Consider the following 17486-nt stretch of genomic DNA (forward strand, 5'->3'; position numbering starts at 1 on the left):
GAGACCATACAATATTTGTCCTTTTGTTTCTGGCTAACTTTATTCAATAGAATGACCTTAAGGTTCATCCACAATGTTGCATGCATCATGACTTTATTCTGATATATCATATTTTTTTTACTGTTTTCACCCTTATTGATAGCCTTCATTTCTACACTCTTTTTCAGACCTCTCTCTTCTGTCTTCTCCTATCTGCCTGTAGTGCTCCTTTGGTATTCCCTGTAGGCAGATCTGTTGTTCATAAACTCTCTCAGCTTCTGTCTGAAAATTTAAACTCTCCCTTATTTTTGAAGGATGTGAAATTCTTGGTTGGCAGTTTTTCTCTTTCACTGTCTTAGATATCTCATACCACTGTCTTCTGCCTCCGTGGTTTCTGCTGAGAAATCCACACGTAGTCTTATCACGCTTCCCTTGTATGTGATGAATTGCTTTTCTTTTGCCGCTCTCAGAAGCCTCTCTTTGACTTTGACATTTGACAGTCTGCTAAGTGTCTTGGAGTACTGTGTTGGGTGTGCTGTGCTTCTTGGATCTGTAATTTTATGTGTTTCATAAGAGATGGGAAATTTTCAGTGATTAGTTTCTCTGTTATTTTTTTCTGCCCGTTTTCCCTTCTCTTCTCCTTCTGGGACACCAATAACATGTATATTTGTGCGCTTCATGTTGTTATTCAGTTCCCTGAGACCCTGCTCATATTTTTCCATTCTTTTTCCTATCTGTTCTTTTGTGTGTAGGATTTCAGATGTCCTATCCTCTAGTTCACTAATCCTTTCTTCTGCCTCTTTAAATCTGCTGTTGTAAATCTCCATTGTGATTTCAAAAAATATTCTTGATAAATCTTTACACACGTACATTCCTTACATGATGTACGGTCATTGGCTCACAGTATCATCACAAGGTTGTTTATTCATCACCATGATCATTTTTTAAAACATTTGCATCACTCCAGAAAAAGAAAAAACTCATACATACCATATCCCTTACACCTCCCTCTCATCCATTGATTTATTGTGCCTTTCATTCCCTTAAGTCCTACCATTTGTTTTTTCAAGCTTTCAAATTCTTTAGGTTGCCCAGTGTCTTCCTTATATCCTTCATCTCTTTTGCCATATCCTCCCTCAGCTCGGTTTGATTTTTGAATTGATTTAGCATGCTTATTTGAACATTTTAGTTTGTTTCAACTCTTGCATCTCTTTTAAAGTGTTAAAATTTGTTCCATTGACTGGGCCATATCTTCGTTTTTCCTAGTATGACTTTGTTTGTGTGTGTGTGCTGGTGTCTAGGCATCTGATTTCCTTGATTAATTTATTTTGGAGGTAATTTTCATTCTTTCACCTAGGATTTTCTTGTTGCTTGGCTGTGTTCTCTTTCTGTTCTTTGGCATTTAGTTCAACTTATTCTAGGTCTCTAGCATAGCTTCTGTTTAACTGATCAGAATTCTTCATCCTTCATTTTTAAAGTGGGTTGTCTGTTTATTGTTGAATGTAGGACTTCTTTATTCTGGATATTAAACCATTATCAGATATGTGGTTTCCACATAAAGACCTTTGATTACGCACTCTATTTTAAGTTAATAAAATAGGATTAGTAAAGTCATAGGAGGTTGGAGGGAAGAACATTTTCTCTGTAAAATAATACTAATATAATGCTTGAGATACTCTAAATACCTGGTTCTAGAAAGTTTATATTGTGCAAACCAACTTATTTTGTAGTTTGTGAAGAAGACTTGCTACTTCATTACAGAATAGTCCACAGTGCTGCATCGAGGAGCTGGATACGTGAGAAAACAGTATATTTAACTTGAGAGAATCTAAAACATCATTTATATTTTTTCTACTCAAGAAAGTCTTGTCCAAATATACCAAATGAAGAGGAAATTCTTTACCATTTCTAGTATGAAATCATAGAAAATGTTTTCATCATTCTGTACAATTTATGTTTTATAGTTTCATCTGTACCAGTATTAAATAATAGAATGTACTCATAAAACACATGAATTTAAACTGGCTTCTGAAAAATACTATTCACTTAAGAGCATCAGGGATTTTTGCTTTTGAATACTTGTAAAAATTACCTTATTTTTGGCTTTCAGAGAAAGGCGTAGGAGGAGGAGCAGGAGTTCTTCCCGATCACCAAGAACATCAAAGACCATGAAAAGAAAATCTTCTAGGTCTCCGTCCCCTAGGAGGTAGGTTGAAAGCGTGTGTAAATTAAAGAGGGGGGAGGAAATAAAAAAACATTTTCTTCTTCTTCTTTTTTTTTTTTGCATGGGCAGGCACTGGGAATTGAACCCGGGTCTCTGGCATGGCAGGCAAGAAGAATTCTGTCACTGAGCCACTGTGGCCTGCCCTTCAATCTGTTTTTTAAACTTAATTATTATTAATTTTTTGCATGGGCAGACACTGGGAATCGAACGTGGGTCTCCAGCGTGACAGGCAAGAACTCTGCCTGCTGAGCCACTGTGGCCCTAAACTTTATATTTTGAATGAGTAATACATTTGCATGTTTCAGAGGTCAAAACAATATGAAAAGTTTTATGTGGTGAAGTCTTAACTTACACCCAGATGCCCTTCTATTCTGTCCATATAAATGCCTTTTTTTTTTATTTATCCTTCTAGTAATGTGTTATATGTGAAATATAAGATAATTTTTAACTTTTATCCTCATGTTATCACTTAACTAACTAACTGTTCCAGGAGATCTTCCCAGATTGATCAGGGAGAGTTCCTTCATTCCTTTTTATAACTATGTAGACTTTCATTGTGTGATAGTACCTTGGTTTATTTAACCAGACAGCAGTTAAATGGGTTTTCTGAATTTCCCTATTATATACAATGTTATAATGAATAATTTTGGACTGAAACCGTGTAGTATGCAGGTTTATCTGTAGATTAAATTCCTACAAAAATGGTGTTGCTGAGTCAGAGGATGTATTTGTAATTGTAATAGATATTTCCAAATTGTACTTCATAGGATTGGCACCACATTGCTGTCTGACAGTCTATAAAGTACCTGCTTTCTCTGCAGCCATACCTCCACCACCACGCTAGTAGAGTTGGAGACTTTTGTCCATCTAATAGTTGAGATATAGTATCAGTGTGATTTTAGTTATACTTTTCTTACGAGTGAAGTGTTAAGAACTGTATATGTACTTTGCTCATTTTTCTGCTGGTTACTTAAAAAAATTTTGTTCTAGGAGCTCTTTTTCCATTAGGGAGATTATTCTTTAGTGATATGCTCTCAAATGTCATTCCCACTTCTTTTTGGAAATTGCTTATATGACACTTGATTTTACAAAGGTTTTTAATTTTATATGATTTTATTTTCCAATTTTTTCTACTATGATTTCTAGTTTTGAGTCATAAAATTGGAAAGGTCTTTCCTATTCTAAGGTTATGAAATTCTCCCATTGTTTCTTCTTGTACTTTTATATTTTTATTTTTTGCATTTAAATCTTTGATCTAAGAGTTTATGTACAGTATGGCATATGACCCACTTTTTTTTTCCTAGATGCTTTCCTTTTGTTCCAGTATCATTTATAAACATCTCCATTTTTCTTAACACTGGTTTAATAAGGGTGCTTTTTTCTGTATTTATTTGAGTTTCTTTCTGGTCCTTGTATGTTGTATTGGTTTGACTGAGTGAGCATTCATGTACCAGTGGCACATGGTTTTAATTATTGAGATTGTATAGTATTTTTTAATATCTGGTAAGTTTTGTGTTCCCTCTTCCACAAAACTTCTTTGGAGCTTTTCTGGCCATTCTTATGTGTTTAATTTTTCCATTTGAATATATGAGTCAGTTGTCTAAATTCAAGAAAAGAAAACTGATGATTTGTATTATGTTTGCATTAAATTTAGAAATTAACAAAGGGAAAATTGATAAATAGATTTGTTACTAAATCTATGTTGGTAAGTCATGCTGTCCATGAATATGGTATATCTTATTCATTTAGGCCCTCTTTGGTGTTTTTCAGAAATGTTTCAATGTTTGTTTCTTTCAGATTTTATATATTTCCTATTAAATTTATATCTAGGCATTTTTACTTTTTTAAATGAGATCTTTTCTCTCAATATGTCTTCTAATTGAAGATTGGATTTATTGATTTCTGTATATTCATTTTTTATCCTGGTACCTTATTTATTGGTCATAGTTTTTCGGTTGATTTTCTGTGCATTTTGCTTAAAGAAAAATTTCCTGAAAGCTTTGTCATAGTGTAAGCTGTCAGGTTTTAAACGGTAGCCGACTGAGAAATCAGAGAAACTGAGTCCGAGTTTAAAATTTTACTGTCCTGGGACGAGGTTCCCGGTCTGGGTGCTCAGGGTGCGGGCTGGGGAAGTTGCACCCCCCCCTAGGAGTGGTGGGGTTAGATATAGGCCAGCTAGTGGGGGTGCTGACGATGCCTATGGGGCCTCCTGTGGTAGGTTAGGATTTTCGCGCGCTTTAGGGCCAGGGGCATAGCTACGGGCCATGTGCAGTGGGGGGGGGGGTTTGCAGGTGTGTGGAGGGGGTGGTGTGCATAATTACGGGCCGTGTGCAGTGGGCACAGCTACAGGCCGTGTGCAGTGGGGGGGTCGATCCTTTGTTGGTCAGGGCAGGTCCTCATTGGCTGAGTTTGCACAGCTGTATGTCCGGATGTTCACGGGTTTAGTCCGGGTGGGGGCCTTCCAGTCAGAGGCTACCGGGCCAGGCCTTACATAAGCCAGCAGATGTATTTTGTTTATTTACATTGGGCTTTTGTTTTCTAATGAAAATAATGGAAAGCATAGGATTCTATAGAGGATACTGTATATATATATATTTTCAATACTGTGTTCATTTGGGTACTCAGATTAAACATATATGTTCAAACAGTATCACTGCCTTTCCTTTCCCTTATATCTTGTTCCCATCCACCCTCTATAAGTAATTAGTCATTTCTGTTTTAACTTATGTTGTTCCTTTAACATAAATAAGTAGATACATGTATTTTTTCTGAGAGTTTAAGTTTTACATAATAATCATGCAAAAAATAGAGTCCCATATTAGCCACCCCGCATTGTTAATACCTAACTTTAGTGTGGTTCATTTATTACAGTTGATCATAAAAATTATTGTAATTGTACTAATAAATAATAAATAAACCATTGTCTGTAGTTTACATTAGGATTTCCTGTTTGTGTTATATAGCCCTATAGGTTTTTTTTTAAAATATATTTATTAACATATAAGCAACCTAAAATTTCCCCTTTTAGCCAAATTAAAGTATGTAATTCAGTGCTGTTTATTACATTCAGAAAACTGTGCTTATATCACCACCATCCATTACCAAAACTTTTCATCACCTCAGTTAGAAACTGTTCAATTTAAGCATTAATTCCCCATCCCCTGTCTCCACTCTAGCCCCTAGTAGCCTCTATTCTAGTTTCTGGACTCTGAATTTGTTTATTCTAATAATTTTGTAACAGTGAAATCATGCAATGTATGTAATTTTGTGTCTGGCTTATTTCATTCTACATGATGTCTTCAACATTCATCCATGTTGTTGTATATATCAGAACGTCATTCCTTTTTGTGGCTTAATAATACTCCTTTTGTGTGTATTTACTACATTTTGTTTGCCCATTCAGTGGTTGATGGACATTTGGATTGCTTCTGTCTTTAGACAGTTGTTTATAATGCTGCTAGGAATATCAGTGTGCAAATATCTGTTTGACTCCTTGCTTTCAAATCTTTTGAGTATTATCTAGACGTGAGATTGCCGAGTCATATGCTAATTCCATACCTAACTTTCTGAGGCACTGCTATACTGTCTTTCACAGTGGCAACAGCCTTTTACATTCCCCCCAACAATGAGCAAAAGTTGTGTTTCTCTATATCTTTTGCTTTTTTTTTCCATTTTTTGAATAGTAGCCATTCGAATGGATGTGAGGTAGTATTTCATTGTGGATTTGATGGCTAATGATGTTGAACATCTTTTCCTGTGTTTATTGCCATTTGTATAGCTTCCTTGGCAAAATACTTGTCTACTCAAGTCTTTTGCTCATTTTTAAATTGGTTTGTTAGTCCTTATGTTGTTGAGTTGTAGGATTTCTTTATATATCTTCTGGGTTTTAAACCCTTATCAGATATGTGGTTTCCAAATATTTTTTTTCCCATTGTGTGGGTTCATTATAGTGTTTTATTATCATGATAAAGTCCTTTGAGACATAAAAGTTTTTAAGTAAAAGTTTCTTCTGTTTTTTTGTGCTGTGGGTGTAAAATATAAGAAACCATTAAACCGTTGCCTAACAGAAGGTCCTGAGAGCTGCCTGCTTATGTTTTTTTCCTAGGAGTTTTAAAATTCTGGCTCTTATATTTAGGTCTTTGATCCATTTTGAATTGATTTTTGTATATGATGTAAGTTAATATGCATGTATTCTTACCTGTCTTTCGTTCTTCACAAAGATAGCATCCAATACATACTCTTTTTCTTTTCTCTGTTTGGTTAGTGACTATAATCAGCCCACCCTCCACATCAAGTTTTTTTTTTTTTTTTGAGATATTAATCACATACCCTGAAATTCTCCATTAAAATATTATTCATTGGTTTTGAGTATATTCACTAAGTCATGCGGCCATCACACTGATTCCAAAACATTTCCATCGCTCCAATGGAAGCTCTGTGCCAGTTAAACAGTCATTCCTTTTTCCCTCTACTTTCTGTTTCAGTGGATTTGTCTATTCTGGACATTTCATTTAAATGGCCTTTTGTGGCCTTTTATGCCTGGCTTTTTTCACTTAGTGTAATGTTTTCAAGCTTCATCCATGTTGTAGCATGAATCAGTACTTCATTCCTCTATCTGGCTGAAAATTAATTTTTATGGAGAAAACTGTTTTATTTATCCATTCATTGGTTGATGGGTAGTTGGGTTGTTTCTCCTTTTTTTGGAAATATATGAGTAATTTTGCTAGAAACATTCATGTGCTAATTTTTGTGTGGACTTAAGCCTTCAGTGTTCTTGGTTATATACCTAGGATTAGAGTTGCTTAATCATCTGTAACTGTTTAATTTCGGTAGGAACCACCAAATGGTTTTCCAAAGTGGTTGCACATTTTCCATTCCCGCTAGCAGTATATGAGGGATTCAGTTTTTGTACATCCTGGCCAGGACTTGTTTTTTCTTTTTCTTTATATACATTTAAATTGGTATGAAGTGGTATCTCGATGATTTTGATTTGCATCACAATCAAATGACTGATGCGGAAACATCTTTTCATGTGCCTATTTGCAACCTTGGAGAAATGTCTATTCCAATTCTTTCTTTGCCCATTTTATAATTATTTGTCTTTTTAGTATTAAGTCACAATAATTCTTTAATCTGGATATTTAATCCTTATCACTAAATGATTTGCAAATATTTTATTCGTGGGTTGTGTTTTTTACTTTGTTGATAATGTCCTTTGAAACACAGATGCTTTTAATTTTTATGAAATTCAGCGTATCTTTTTTTTAACTTTGCTTGGGCTTTATGTGTCATATCTGAGAAATTATTTTCTAGTTCAGGGTCTCTTTACTTGTTGTAAGTTTATTCAGATTTTCTATTTTGTCAGTTTTGGTAGTTTGTGTCCTTATAAGAATTTTGTCCATTTCATTTTGGTTAACTGGTTTTTTGCTTATTGTTTTTCTTCTTATTCTCATATAATCCTGTTTATCTCTGTAAGGTTGGTAGTAACATCTCCTCTTCTAGTAATTTGAGTTGTTTTTATTTTCCTTTTTCTTCTGCTTTCTGTGTGTCTTGTTTTTTTGTTTCTCTAGGTGGTTGATTAATTTATGGCTATGAGATCTTTTTTAATGTAGGAATTTACACCTGTAAATGCCCCCTGCACACTGCTTTCACTGTATCCCATAAGTTTTGCCAAGTTATGTTTTCATTTTTTATTTATCTCAAAGTATTTTTGAATTTCCCTTTTGATTCTTTTTTTTTTTTTTTTTTTACATGGGCAGGCACTGGGAACCGAACCCAGGTCCTCTGGCATGGCAGGCAAGCATTCTTGCCTGCTGAGCCACCGTGGCCCACCCTCCCTTTTGATTCTTAATTTGAGCTATTGGTTATTTAGGAGTATAGTGTTTAATATCCATATATTTGTGACTTTCCCAAATTTCCTTCTGTTATTTATTTCTAATTTCATTCCATTGTGGTCAGAGAACATATTTTGACCTCAGTTCTGCCCTTTACATTTATTGAGCCTTGTTTTATGGTCTAACCTGTTTATGGTCTCCCCTGGAGAATTTTTTATGTACATTACAGAGAAATGTGAATTCTTCTCTTGTGTTGAGTGTTCTTTAGATATCTAGTTGGTATATATAGTGTTGTTTAACTCTTCTCATTTTTTGGTATTCTGTTTGCTAATTATTCTAGTATTGAAAGTAGGGTATTGAAGTCTTTTACTGAATTGTCTATTTTTCCAATTCTGTCCGTTGTTATTTACTTCAGTGTATGTAGGGCTCTGTTGTTAGGTGCGTATATGTTTATAACTGTTAAGAATTCTTTATGGATTGGCCTTTTTTACACTTTAAACCTTCCTTTTGGAAACAGGCCATTTAAAGTCTCTTACTGTTTGCCTCATGTATCTTTCTCCATCCTTTTTACTTTCAACCTTTTTTGTGTCCTTGAATCTGAAGTGTGAGTTCTTGTAGACTGTGTTTAGTTGTTTTTTGAATCTAATGGGCTAATCTCTACCTGCTGATTGAATTGTTTAATCTGTTGACATTTAATTGTAATTACTGTCTAGACAGAATTTATGCCTGTCAATTTAATATTTGTTTTCTATACACTTTATCCTCTGTTCCTCCAATACTGCTTTCTTTTGTGTTAGTTATTTTCTAGTCTACTGTTGTAATGCTTCTTCATTTCTTTTACTGTATTTTACTTTCTTAATGGTTGCATTGGGGATCATAATTAAATTTTATCCTTTAACAATCCAGTTAAGATGAAAATTACCTTATTTCATCTATACGAAAACTTTACTCCTAGATAGCTCCTTTCTCCCTGCCTTCTTTTTGCTGTTATTGCTATATAAATGACAGACTTTTAATTATGCCCTGAATTGTTTTTGAAATTAGATAAGGGGAAAAAAAAAGAAATATAAACAGCTTGTAGATTTTTACTGTTTTTTATTTGTTTTGTTTTAACATTTATCCATGTAAATACTTTACTGATGCTCTTTATTTCCTCATGTGGATTTGATTTATTATCTAGGGTCCATTCACTTATGTCTGTGAGATTCCCTCTAGTATTTCTTCTAGAGAAGAGATTCTTTCAATTTTTGATTAACTGGCAATGTGCTTATTTCTCCTTCATTTTTGAAGGATGGTTTTGCTGAATTTAGAAGTTTTGCTTACAGTCCTTTTCCTTCACTTAGAAAATACCATTCCACTGCCTTCTGGCTTCCATGGTTTCTGATGAGAAATCAGCTGTTAAACTAATCTTTGTATTCCTTGTATGTGATAATTCATTTTCGTGCTGATCTCAAGATGTTTTTTGTCTTTGGCTCTCAGAATTTGATGATGATAAGTTTTTGAGGTTATCCTTTTTGGGCTTTGTTGTGGGTATTGGATATGTAGACCAAATTTGTTGTTGTTTTTTGAATCATTTCTGTGTGGTTACTGTATTTGGTGAGATATCATTTTTATACTCCTTTTAGTTTTTTAGACATCATTTCCTTTAAGTCCAGTGTCTGAGCTTCCTCAGAGACTATTTCAGTTGACTGCTTTTTTCTTGTATGTGGATCATACTTTCTTTTATATATATGTCATAATTCTTAATGAAAAATGTATACATTGAGTAATATAATATTACAACTTGATATCACATTCTTCCTTAGCCCTAGGGTTTGTTGTTGTTGCTATTTGTTTCTTTAGTGATTTCTAAACTAATTATTAAAGTTTGAATTCTTTCTGTGTGTGATGGCTTAAGTCTCTGCTTAATTTTGTGAGTAACAAATAACTGTATAAAGATTTCCTTAAAGGGCTGGAACTAATACTTTCGTCAGCTTTTGCAGGGATACTCAGTGTGCCTGTTCAGCATACCTTCAGTGGCCAACTAAGCGGTTTACAACTATACCTTTGCCTTCACTTCCTGTTTGTAAAACTATATGTATATATAGTCTTTTATAGTCCCAGGATTATATTGGAGTTTTCAAAACTGTCTCTATGAGCATCTCATGCTCAGATTTACCTTCTAAGTTTTTTAATCAGCTTCTTTTTTTTGGTCTCAAGCTTATTGTTTTTAACAGACATTCTTAGGGGAAAGCTGGGAGAGCTTTGATTCAAGTCAGATATAGGCAAGTCCTGAGAGTGGGTTTTTCTAGGGAACTGTGGGGCAGGTCAGATCATGACAGTTCTGAGAAGGTTGCTTTGGAGAGCTCCAAGCTCCTCCTTTCCCCTTCAGTAGCAGTAAAAGCTGCTGGTTTACAGGGTGATGGTGGAGCTTTTAGTTTTGAAGGCCACTGTGGAGTTTGGGAGAGGGGAATGGGAACAGGGCGAGCTAAAGTGCCACAGTAGTTTGTGTTTTTACCAAGATACTGCTGATTTTCTTGGGTAAAGGTTTCCTGCATTGTTGTAAGCCTTTACTTAATATTCAGAGCTCTGAAAAATTGCTTTTGACAACTTTTGCCAATGTTTGTGTTAATTTTTTTTTTTTTTTTTTTATATGGGCAGGCACTGGGAATCGAACCCGGGTCCTCTGGCATGGCAGACAAGCATTCTTGCCTGCTGAGCCACCGTGGCCCGCCCTGTTTGTGTTACTTTTATAGAGAAAATTTTTGGAGATATTCCACCATTCCTGCTGTTGTCATCTGCAGTGTCGTTTGTACTTTGCTTAATTTTACTTCTGGAAATCACTTTGTATTAATTGATAGAGCTTTTCCTCTCTCTCTTTTTTTTTGTAGCATAGTATTCATTGTGGATATACCATAGTTAATTCAATTAAGTCCTTATGTAGGTATTTAGGTTTTCTCCAATATATAGCAATTGTAAATACCATCATAATGAGTAACTGTGCAAACCTTTTTCCATAATGATTTGCATTTAAGTGGAATTGTCTGGTCAAAGGAAATGCTGATGTAATTTTTCTTAGCTATTCCCGATTCTTTTCCATGAGCGATCCACCATTTTGCATTCCCATGCTGTTTACCACAGCTTTGCTAACAGTATTTGGTTTGGAAATTGAATTTTTGTTAATTTGATAGGTGAGAAATATTCCCTATTTAGTGTGAATTTAGTTGCATTTCTTTTGTGAGTAGGATTGCATGCATCTTTTCATTTGTTGAGGACCATTTTTATATTGTTTTGTTCCCTTGTCTTTTTTTCTCTTTTTTTTTAATTAAAGAACTTATAGATTTACAGAAAAATCATGCAGGAAGAATGAGAGTTCCCATATATCTCTCTCTGTATTATATATTAATTTTTAAGAGTTACAGAAGCACATAAATATTTTACAGGTATTTTTCACTTGGTTTGTCTTTTGACTATCCTAATGGAGTTTTTTTGCCTTGTAAAATTATATGTAGTTAAACATGACAGTCTTTTATTGTTTCTGGATGTTTGTTATGATTAAAAAATCTTTCCCTACATGCCAGTTATAAAGGAATTCATCCATATTTTCATATAGAATTTGTATGATTTTGTTTAAAAAATTTAGGTTTCTAATGCTTTTGGATTTGTTTCTATATGTAGAGTAAGGTACAGACCCAGTTCTTTTTTTCCAGTTGATTGTTCAGTTATTTCAAAAACTTTTATGAACAAGTGTATCTTTCCCTGGTGATTTGAGAGTGCTGCCATTATCTTAGTAAATTTCATATGTTACTTGGCTTTTTTTCTAGGCTCTCTTCTGCTGGTCAGTTGTTTACAATACCAAATTTTGTTGTATGTAAATACTCATTTTATGTAAATATACAATGCCTCTGCAAAAATGACTTGTATAACTTTAAAAAAACATTAATTGGGTCTAGGGAGTGAAGTAGAGGGGTTTACAGGACTCATTTATATTATTGGCTCAAATCATCTTCCTGGTGTGCTTAGGTATAATGCATTAGTTTAGACACTCTGAGTTAGAAGAGAACATTTTGTCAAGAATATTATAGGTATTAGTTATTTTTTTAGAATTTAACTAACATATTATCAATCTTATAGCAGAAATAAGAAAGATAAAAAGAGAGAAAAAGAAAGAGACCACATCAGTGAAAGAAGAGAGCGAGAACGTTCAGCCTCTACACGAAAGAGTTCTAATGACAGAGATGGAAAAGAAAAGCTGGAGAAGAGCAGTGCTTCACTGAAAGTGAGCGTCATTCAGTGTTTAGGCTTTGAATAATTAATCGTTGAGATTGTTGTTCTTTGTTGCATAGACGTATTTTTTCACTAAAAGCTCCTTGAAGGCAACAGTGTCTTACTGTCTTATGCATTACTGGTGCCATAAAATATTTGTCAAATTCATATATGTGTATTTTTGCCTTGGGAGGGAGTTTATTTGGTTAATTTTTTAATGCAATTTTATTGATATATAGTCACAAGCCATACAATCATCCAAAGTGTACAATCACTGGTTCATAGTGTCATCATATAGCTGCACATTCATCATTTCAGTTGATTTTTGAATGATTTCATTACTACAAAAAAAAATAAAGATAAGAATAAAATTAAAAGTAAAAGTAAGAAAGAATACCTAAAACATCCCATAGCCCCGACCTCCACTCCATTATTTATTTATTTTTTGTCTTTATTCTCTTATCTGTCCATACACTGGCTGGATGCAGGGAGTTACCAGTCAAAGTTTTCACAGTCACATGGTCACACCTTAAAAGCTCTATAGTTACCCAGTCATCTTCAAGAATCAAGGCTATTGGATTACAGCTCAGCAGTATCAGGTATTTCCCTCTCACTACTCCAGTACACCAAAAACTGAAAAGGAATATTTATAGACATATATAAGAATAACCTCCAGAATGACCTCTAGATTCTTTTTGAAAACTGTCAGCCACTGAAATAATTTTGTTTCATTCTTTTACCCCTTTTGGTCAAGAAGGCTTCCTCCATCCCATGTTGCCAGGGCCAGGGAATCCGGTCAGGAAGATTTGTACTTGGAGTCTTGTGCCCACATAGGGAGGGAGTGCAGACCTGCAGAGTTGGGCTTAGAGAGAGTGAGTCCACATCTGAGCCACAAAAGAGGTTCTCTGGGAGTGACTCTTAGGTGTAATTATAGGGCAAGCCCCAAGATTAAGGGCTTGTTCATCAACTTGTCAGTCCCCAGTACTTGTGAGAATATCAGTCCTTCCCTAGGTGCATAGAGATATTTTTTTCACTAAAAGCTCCTTGAAGGCAGCAGTGTCTTTTTGCTTTATATACATTGTTGTTGGTGTTTTAAAATATTTGTTAAATTGATTTTGGTTTTTTTTGGGGGGGTGCATGGTCCGGGAATCGAATCCAGGTCTCCTGTGTGGAAGGTGGGCATTCTAACCACTAAAATACCTGTGCACCCAAATTGATATTTTTTGAAAGGAACAGATAAAAACCAGTCTAAATTTAAATAATTACGTTCCTCATTTTAGAGACTCATAGAATGGTATACAGTGAGATGATTTTTAGAATATCTGTAAGTAACAATTTTATGCTTTTATGCTAACTTTTTCTCAGTTTGTTTCAGTGAATTTGACAGACATTTTCTTGAGGTTGATTTTGTAATATATACTTAAAATTAGATCTATTTGTTGCATTAGAATAATTAGTGGAAAACCAAATTCCACCAATAAATCATATTTTTAGATAAACAACTACCTGTGAGTTTTTTAAATTATTGTCATACTGGTAAAATATATTTGTGTTTCAAAATTATGAATTCTGGAGCTTTCATCTTAAAGGTTTATTTAGCTCTCATACTGATAGAAGTTCATTGTCATCATCTGTAATAGTAGAAAACATTTATTGAGCATTTACTAAGTGCTAGACATTCTTCTGAGTGTTCTCATTTATTTCTCCCTTAATTTGAAGGCAGAATTAGGGCTGCTCTTGAATAGACATTGCCAGAAGGAGGAGTAACTTTCCCACATTCTCATTTGCTTCTTCAGTGTCCAGATTACAAGTCTATTCTGGCATCTTTGGGAACTGTTTTACTCTTTCAGCAGACCATCCCACTTTTTCAAGCCAATCAGCAACATTAATTGGCCACTTTCTTAGAATTTTTATTCATCTGTTTTATTAAAATTCGATGGATTCTCCATTTTTTATGGGAATCACAAAGGAGAAATTGATAAGTATTTGCATATTCTTTTTGAAAGGGTAATAGAAAATACCCAATTTTAGTAATTTGCAAAAGATAAAGCAGCATATTTTAGTCATAGCCAAATGGCAATTCTTGAGGAAAATGTTATATATATATCCTTTAATATTCATTATAGGAGAAAGAGCACAATAAAGAACCAGATTCAAGTGTGAGCAAAGAAGTAGATGACAAGGATGCCCCGAGAACTGAGGAAAACAAAGTACAGCAGAATGGGAGTTGTCAGCCAAATGAAGAAAACCTCTCTGCTAAACCAGAAGCAGTATAGAACGGACAAACGCACTGTAATCTCAACGCTGGAATAAAATCCAAAGCTTTTAATTTCCTCAACAAGATGTCAACTCTGAAGAAATCCTGTTGAGCATATACTTAGGAGCTAACAGCTTTTCCAGTTGTGAGGTGACTTTGTGGCCATCTTGTAACTACATAAGAAAGTAAAGCATGGACATCATGAAAATAACAGCTGTTATTCAAACTTATCTTCTAAAATCTGTGTGTTTCCATGGTGGCTGACACACTTGTCATGTGGTTTGTGTTTGCCAAGAAACATTGCAAATAAATGGAACATCAGAGACCCAAATTTGTACTATCCATAAAGACTGGAATAAGCATTGGAGGCTCTTTTTAAAAAATGCTAGTTACTGAATTTTGTATTGTTTTACCGTTTTTTTTTTTTTTAAGATTTCTATATATACAGTTTGATGATGTGCTTGAAATCAGTGCAAATATATACACACCCTTGTTAAGTGCAAAGTATGTAAGAAGTTTTAACATTCACTTCAAAGGATTTACAGTGATTGAGTTAAATTCTCACTGTTGTGTTTTTTTTTTGCTCACTGTTGAGGAAGTGGTTTTTCTTTAAATAGTTTTGCAGATTAAAATTGCTTAAATAAGTGGATTACAAAACAACTGACAATGCATGTACTGTTATATTTAAAAAGGAAGAGCAACTGTGTTGAATACTAATAGTAATTTATTAGTATTCAGTGTTAGAATCATTAGGTCTCCCTACAAAGTGAGCATTTCTTTTTGAACTTTCATGACATTTCCAATCTTATTAAGAATAATATTGCAGTGTCTTGTCAGCTGTAGGTGGCAAAAATGCCCGTATAAAAAGGAAACTGAGTTTTCAAAATGGGCTATGGGAGCACAAGCTGAAGCTTTAGTGCCTTCTAAAGTGTGGTATACTGTTTTCTAGAATTTTATATGTGCTAGTCATCATTCATTCATATGGAATTTAGATGGCTATTCCATTTATGTCCACAGAAAAGTGTGAAAGTGGTATGTAAGAAAAGCTTCTTACTTAGTTCACCGAACATGAGAGGGAAGTCCCATTTTCAAAAATGTCTTTAGAGCTTAAAACGAAAATGCAGTTTTGGGACCATTAGTTTTATACTGTGATACATTGAAAATGATGCATGTTTTATTTTACTTAAATCAAAGAAAACCCTTTAGTTGTCTATATTGGATGGCCTTAACTATTACCTCTCAATCATCTTCTCATAAATGATGTACAGAAATTACACCCAAAGGGAAACTGGGAGTATTCGTGAGGTTAATTGTTAATATGTTTAAGATATGTTTAAAACTTGAGTTCAAAATGTAGGTCATCTGTCATTCTGAGACTGACTTTTTGCAGAAAGTATGCAAGTACTAAAATTATAGTATTGCCAGTGTTTTTCCTTAAAGCTCTTGGTTTCAGAATTCTTTCCATTATTCTTAGATTTCCAAAAAGGTAATAATTTTTAATTAGCATGTTATTTTTAAAAATCAAGTATGAGTATTTTAATGCAACCTAATACAATCAAATTACTCAGTTGCCTTACCTCATGGGAAGAGTTACTTTAATGGATTCAAAAAGCCAAGTGGCACCTTAGTTACTTGGTTTCAACTTAATTTTTCTTTTAATGTTGATACTGTTGAAACTTAAGTGTTTGTAGGGGGATGGGAAGAATTGCCCTTATTGCGAGTAATGAAGCCTGGTTTGATTATGAAGCTGCTTAATCACTCTTCGTGTGTGTAGAATTACTGTTTTTTTTTTCTTTTTGTCACTGTGTACATTAAAATTTTGGAAAATGCTTTACTATGTAAAGTATAGATGGTCATTTTAATCATTCAACCACATACGGTTGGCTGGTAAACAGCTTATTCTGATACAAGAATGCTTGTGTGCATATGGCAAGATTGTGAAAGTGTGTGTCTTGCATCAACAGCTGTTTTATTTATGATATATAAGTAGAATAGCTCAAATGTTTGAATTTGTTATTTTTAGTACCATTTCTTTAATAAAGCTCAGTATTTTAGAGGCAAATATTTGTTCATGCATTTCAAAAAGCATCTTAGTTTAATCGTACACTTATTTTAGTTGGCATAGAGATTGTTTTGACATGGTGTGTGCATGTTTATGTTGTGTCTATGAAGCAGTTCTTTAAAGTTTGAGTGTTTTCTTGTACTCTAGTAAATGTTTCCTATGTTAGTAGTTAACGTGTTTAATTTGTACTTGCTGATAATTATTTTTCTTGCTGGTGATATTTATTAGCTTTAAAATAATTGTACTAGTCTTGAAAGACATTGATTTTTAAAAGTTGGCAATAAATAGGGATATAAGAGATCTGGGAAATGAAATCAGATTATTATATGGGTTTTAACATTTCTGACATGGGCTTATGGAAGCAAAGTTTTCTAAGGTCTAGAGATAATTGGTTTCTCCTTTGTTCTCTCTCTCTCTCTCTCTCTCTCTCTCTCTCTCTCTCTCACACACACACACACACACACACACACACACACGGTGTTTTCTCCTCACTTGTAGAACTGTTTTTTTCTTTCGAGGTATTTTGTTTTACTTTAAAACTATTTGTTTTTCATCCCAGATAGATGTTGTAAGGGAAACTTGAAGTAAAAAAGACAGCCATTTTACACGAAATATGAACTGTAAATTAACTTTTAGCTGTATTATTCGGAGAGTGCACTTGTTCCTTACAGCTGTTCATGACTCCAGTCTGATTCCGTCGGCACCCTTGTTCTCACTGTTCGGCAGTGCACACTACACAGTGGTCCTTCAGAAGCTGTCCAGTCCTATGTGAAAACAAGCCTATAAATTCCTGATCTTAGTAGTTGTGATTTTTCACAACATTAATTGCAAACACTAGTCAGCCTGTGGTTTTCCCGTGTTTAGAATTCTTTTATTGAAGAGGCT

At 34.2% G+C, this 17486-nt stretch overlaps 1 protein-coding gene across 8 annotated transcripts in view; it reads left to right on the forward strand.

Annotated features, from left to right (window-relative positions):
* SREK1 (splicing regulatory glutamic acid and lysine rich protein 1) overlaps positions 1 to 16899 on the forward strand; it is a 57639-nt gene extending 40740 nt beyond the window's left edge. For 7 of the 8 annotated variants that reach the window (XM_077117349.1, XM_077117357.1, XM_077117352.1 and 4 more), the window contains exons 10-12: positions 2090 to 2185; positions 12151 to 12295; positions 14409 to 16899. In XM_077117349.1, the coding sequence (XP_076973464.1) occupies positions 2090 to 2185; positions 12151 to 12295; positions 14409 to 14558 (391 nt within the window). In that variant the 3' untranslated portion in view covers positions 14559 to 16899. The remainder of the gene's footprint in view (positions 1 to 2089; positions 2186 to 12150; positions 12296 to 14408) is intronic. The other variant, XM_077117350.1, reaches the window with a different exon arrangement.
* Positions 16900 to 17486: the final 587 nt, after the last annotated feature.

This window comes from Tamandua tetradactyla, chromosome 9, assembly GCF_023851605.1.
Source record: "Tamandua tetradactyla isolate mTamTet1 chromosome 9, mTamTet1.pri, whole genome shotgun sequence".
Taxonomy (NCBI): domain Eukaryota; kingdom Metazoa; phylum Chordata; class Mammalia; order Pilosa; family Myrmecophagidae; genus Tamandua; species Tamandua tetradactyla.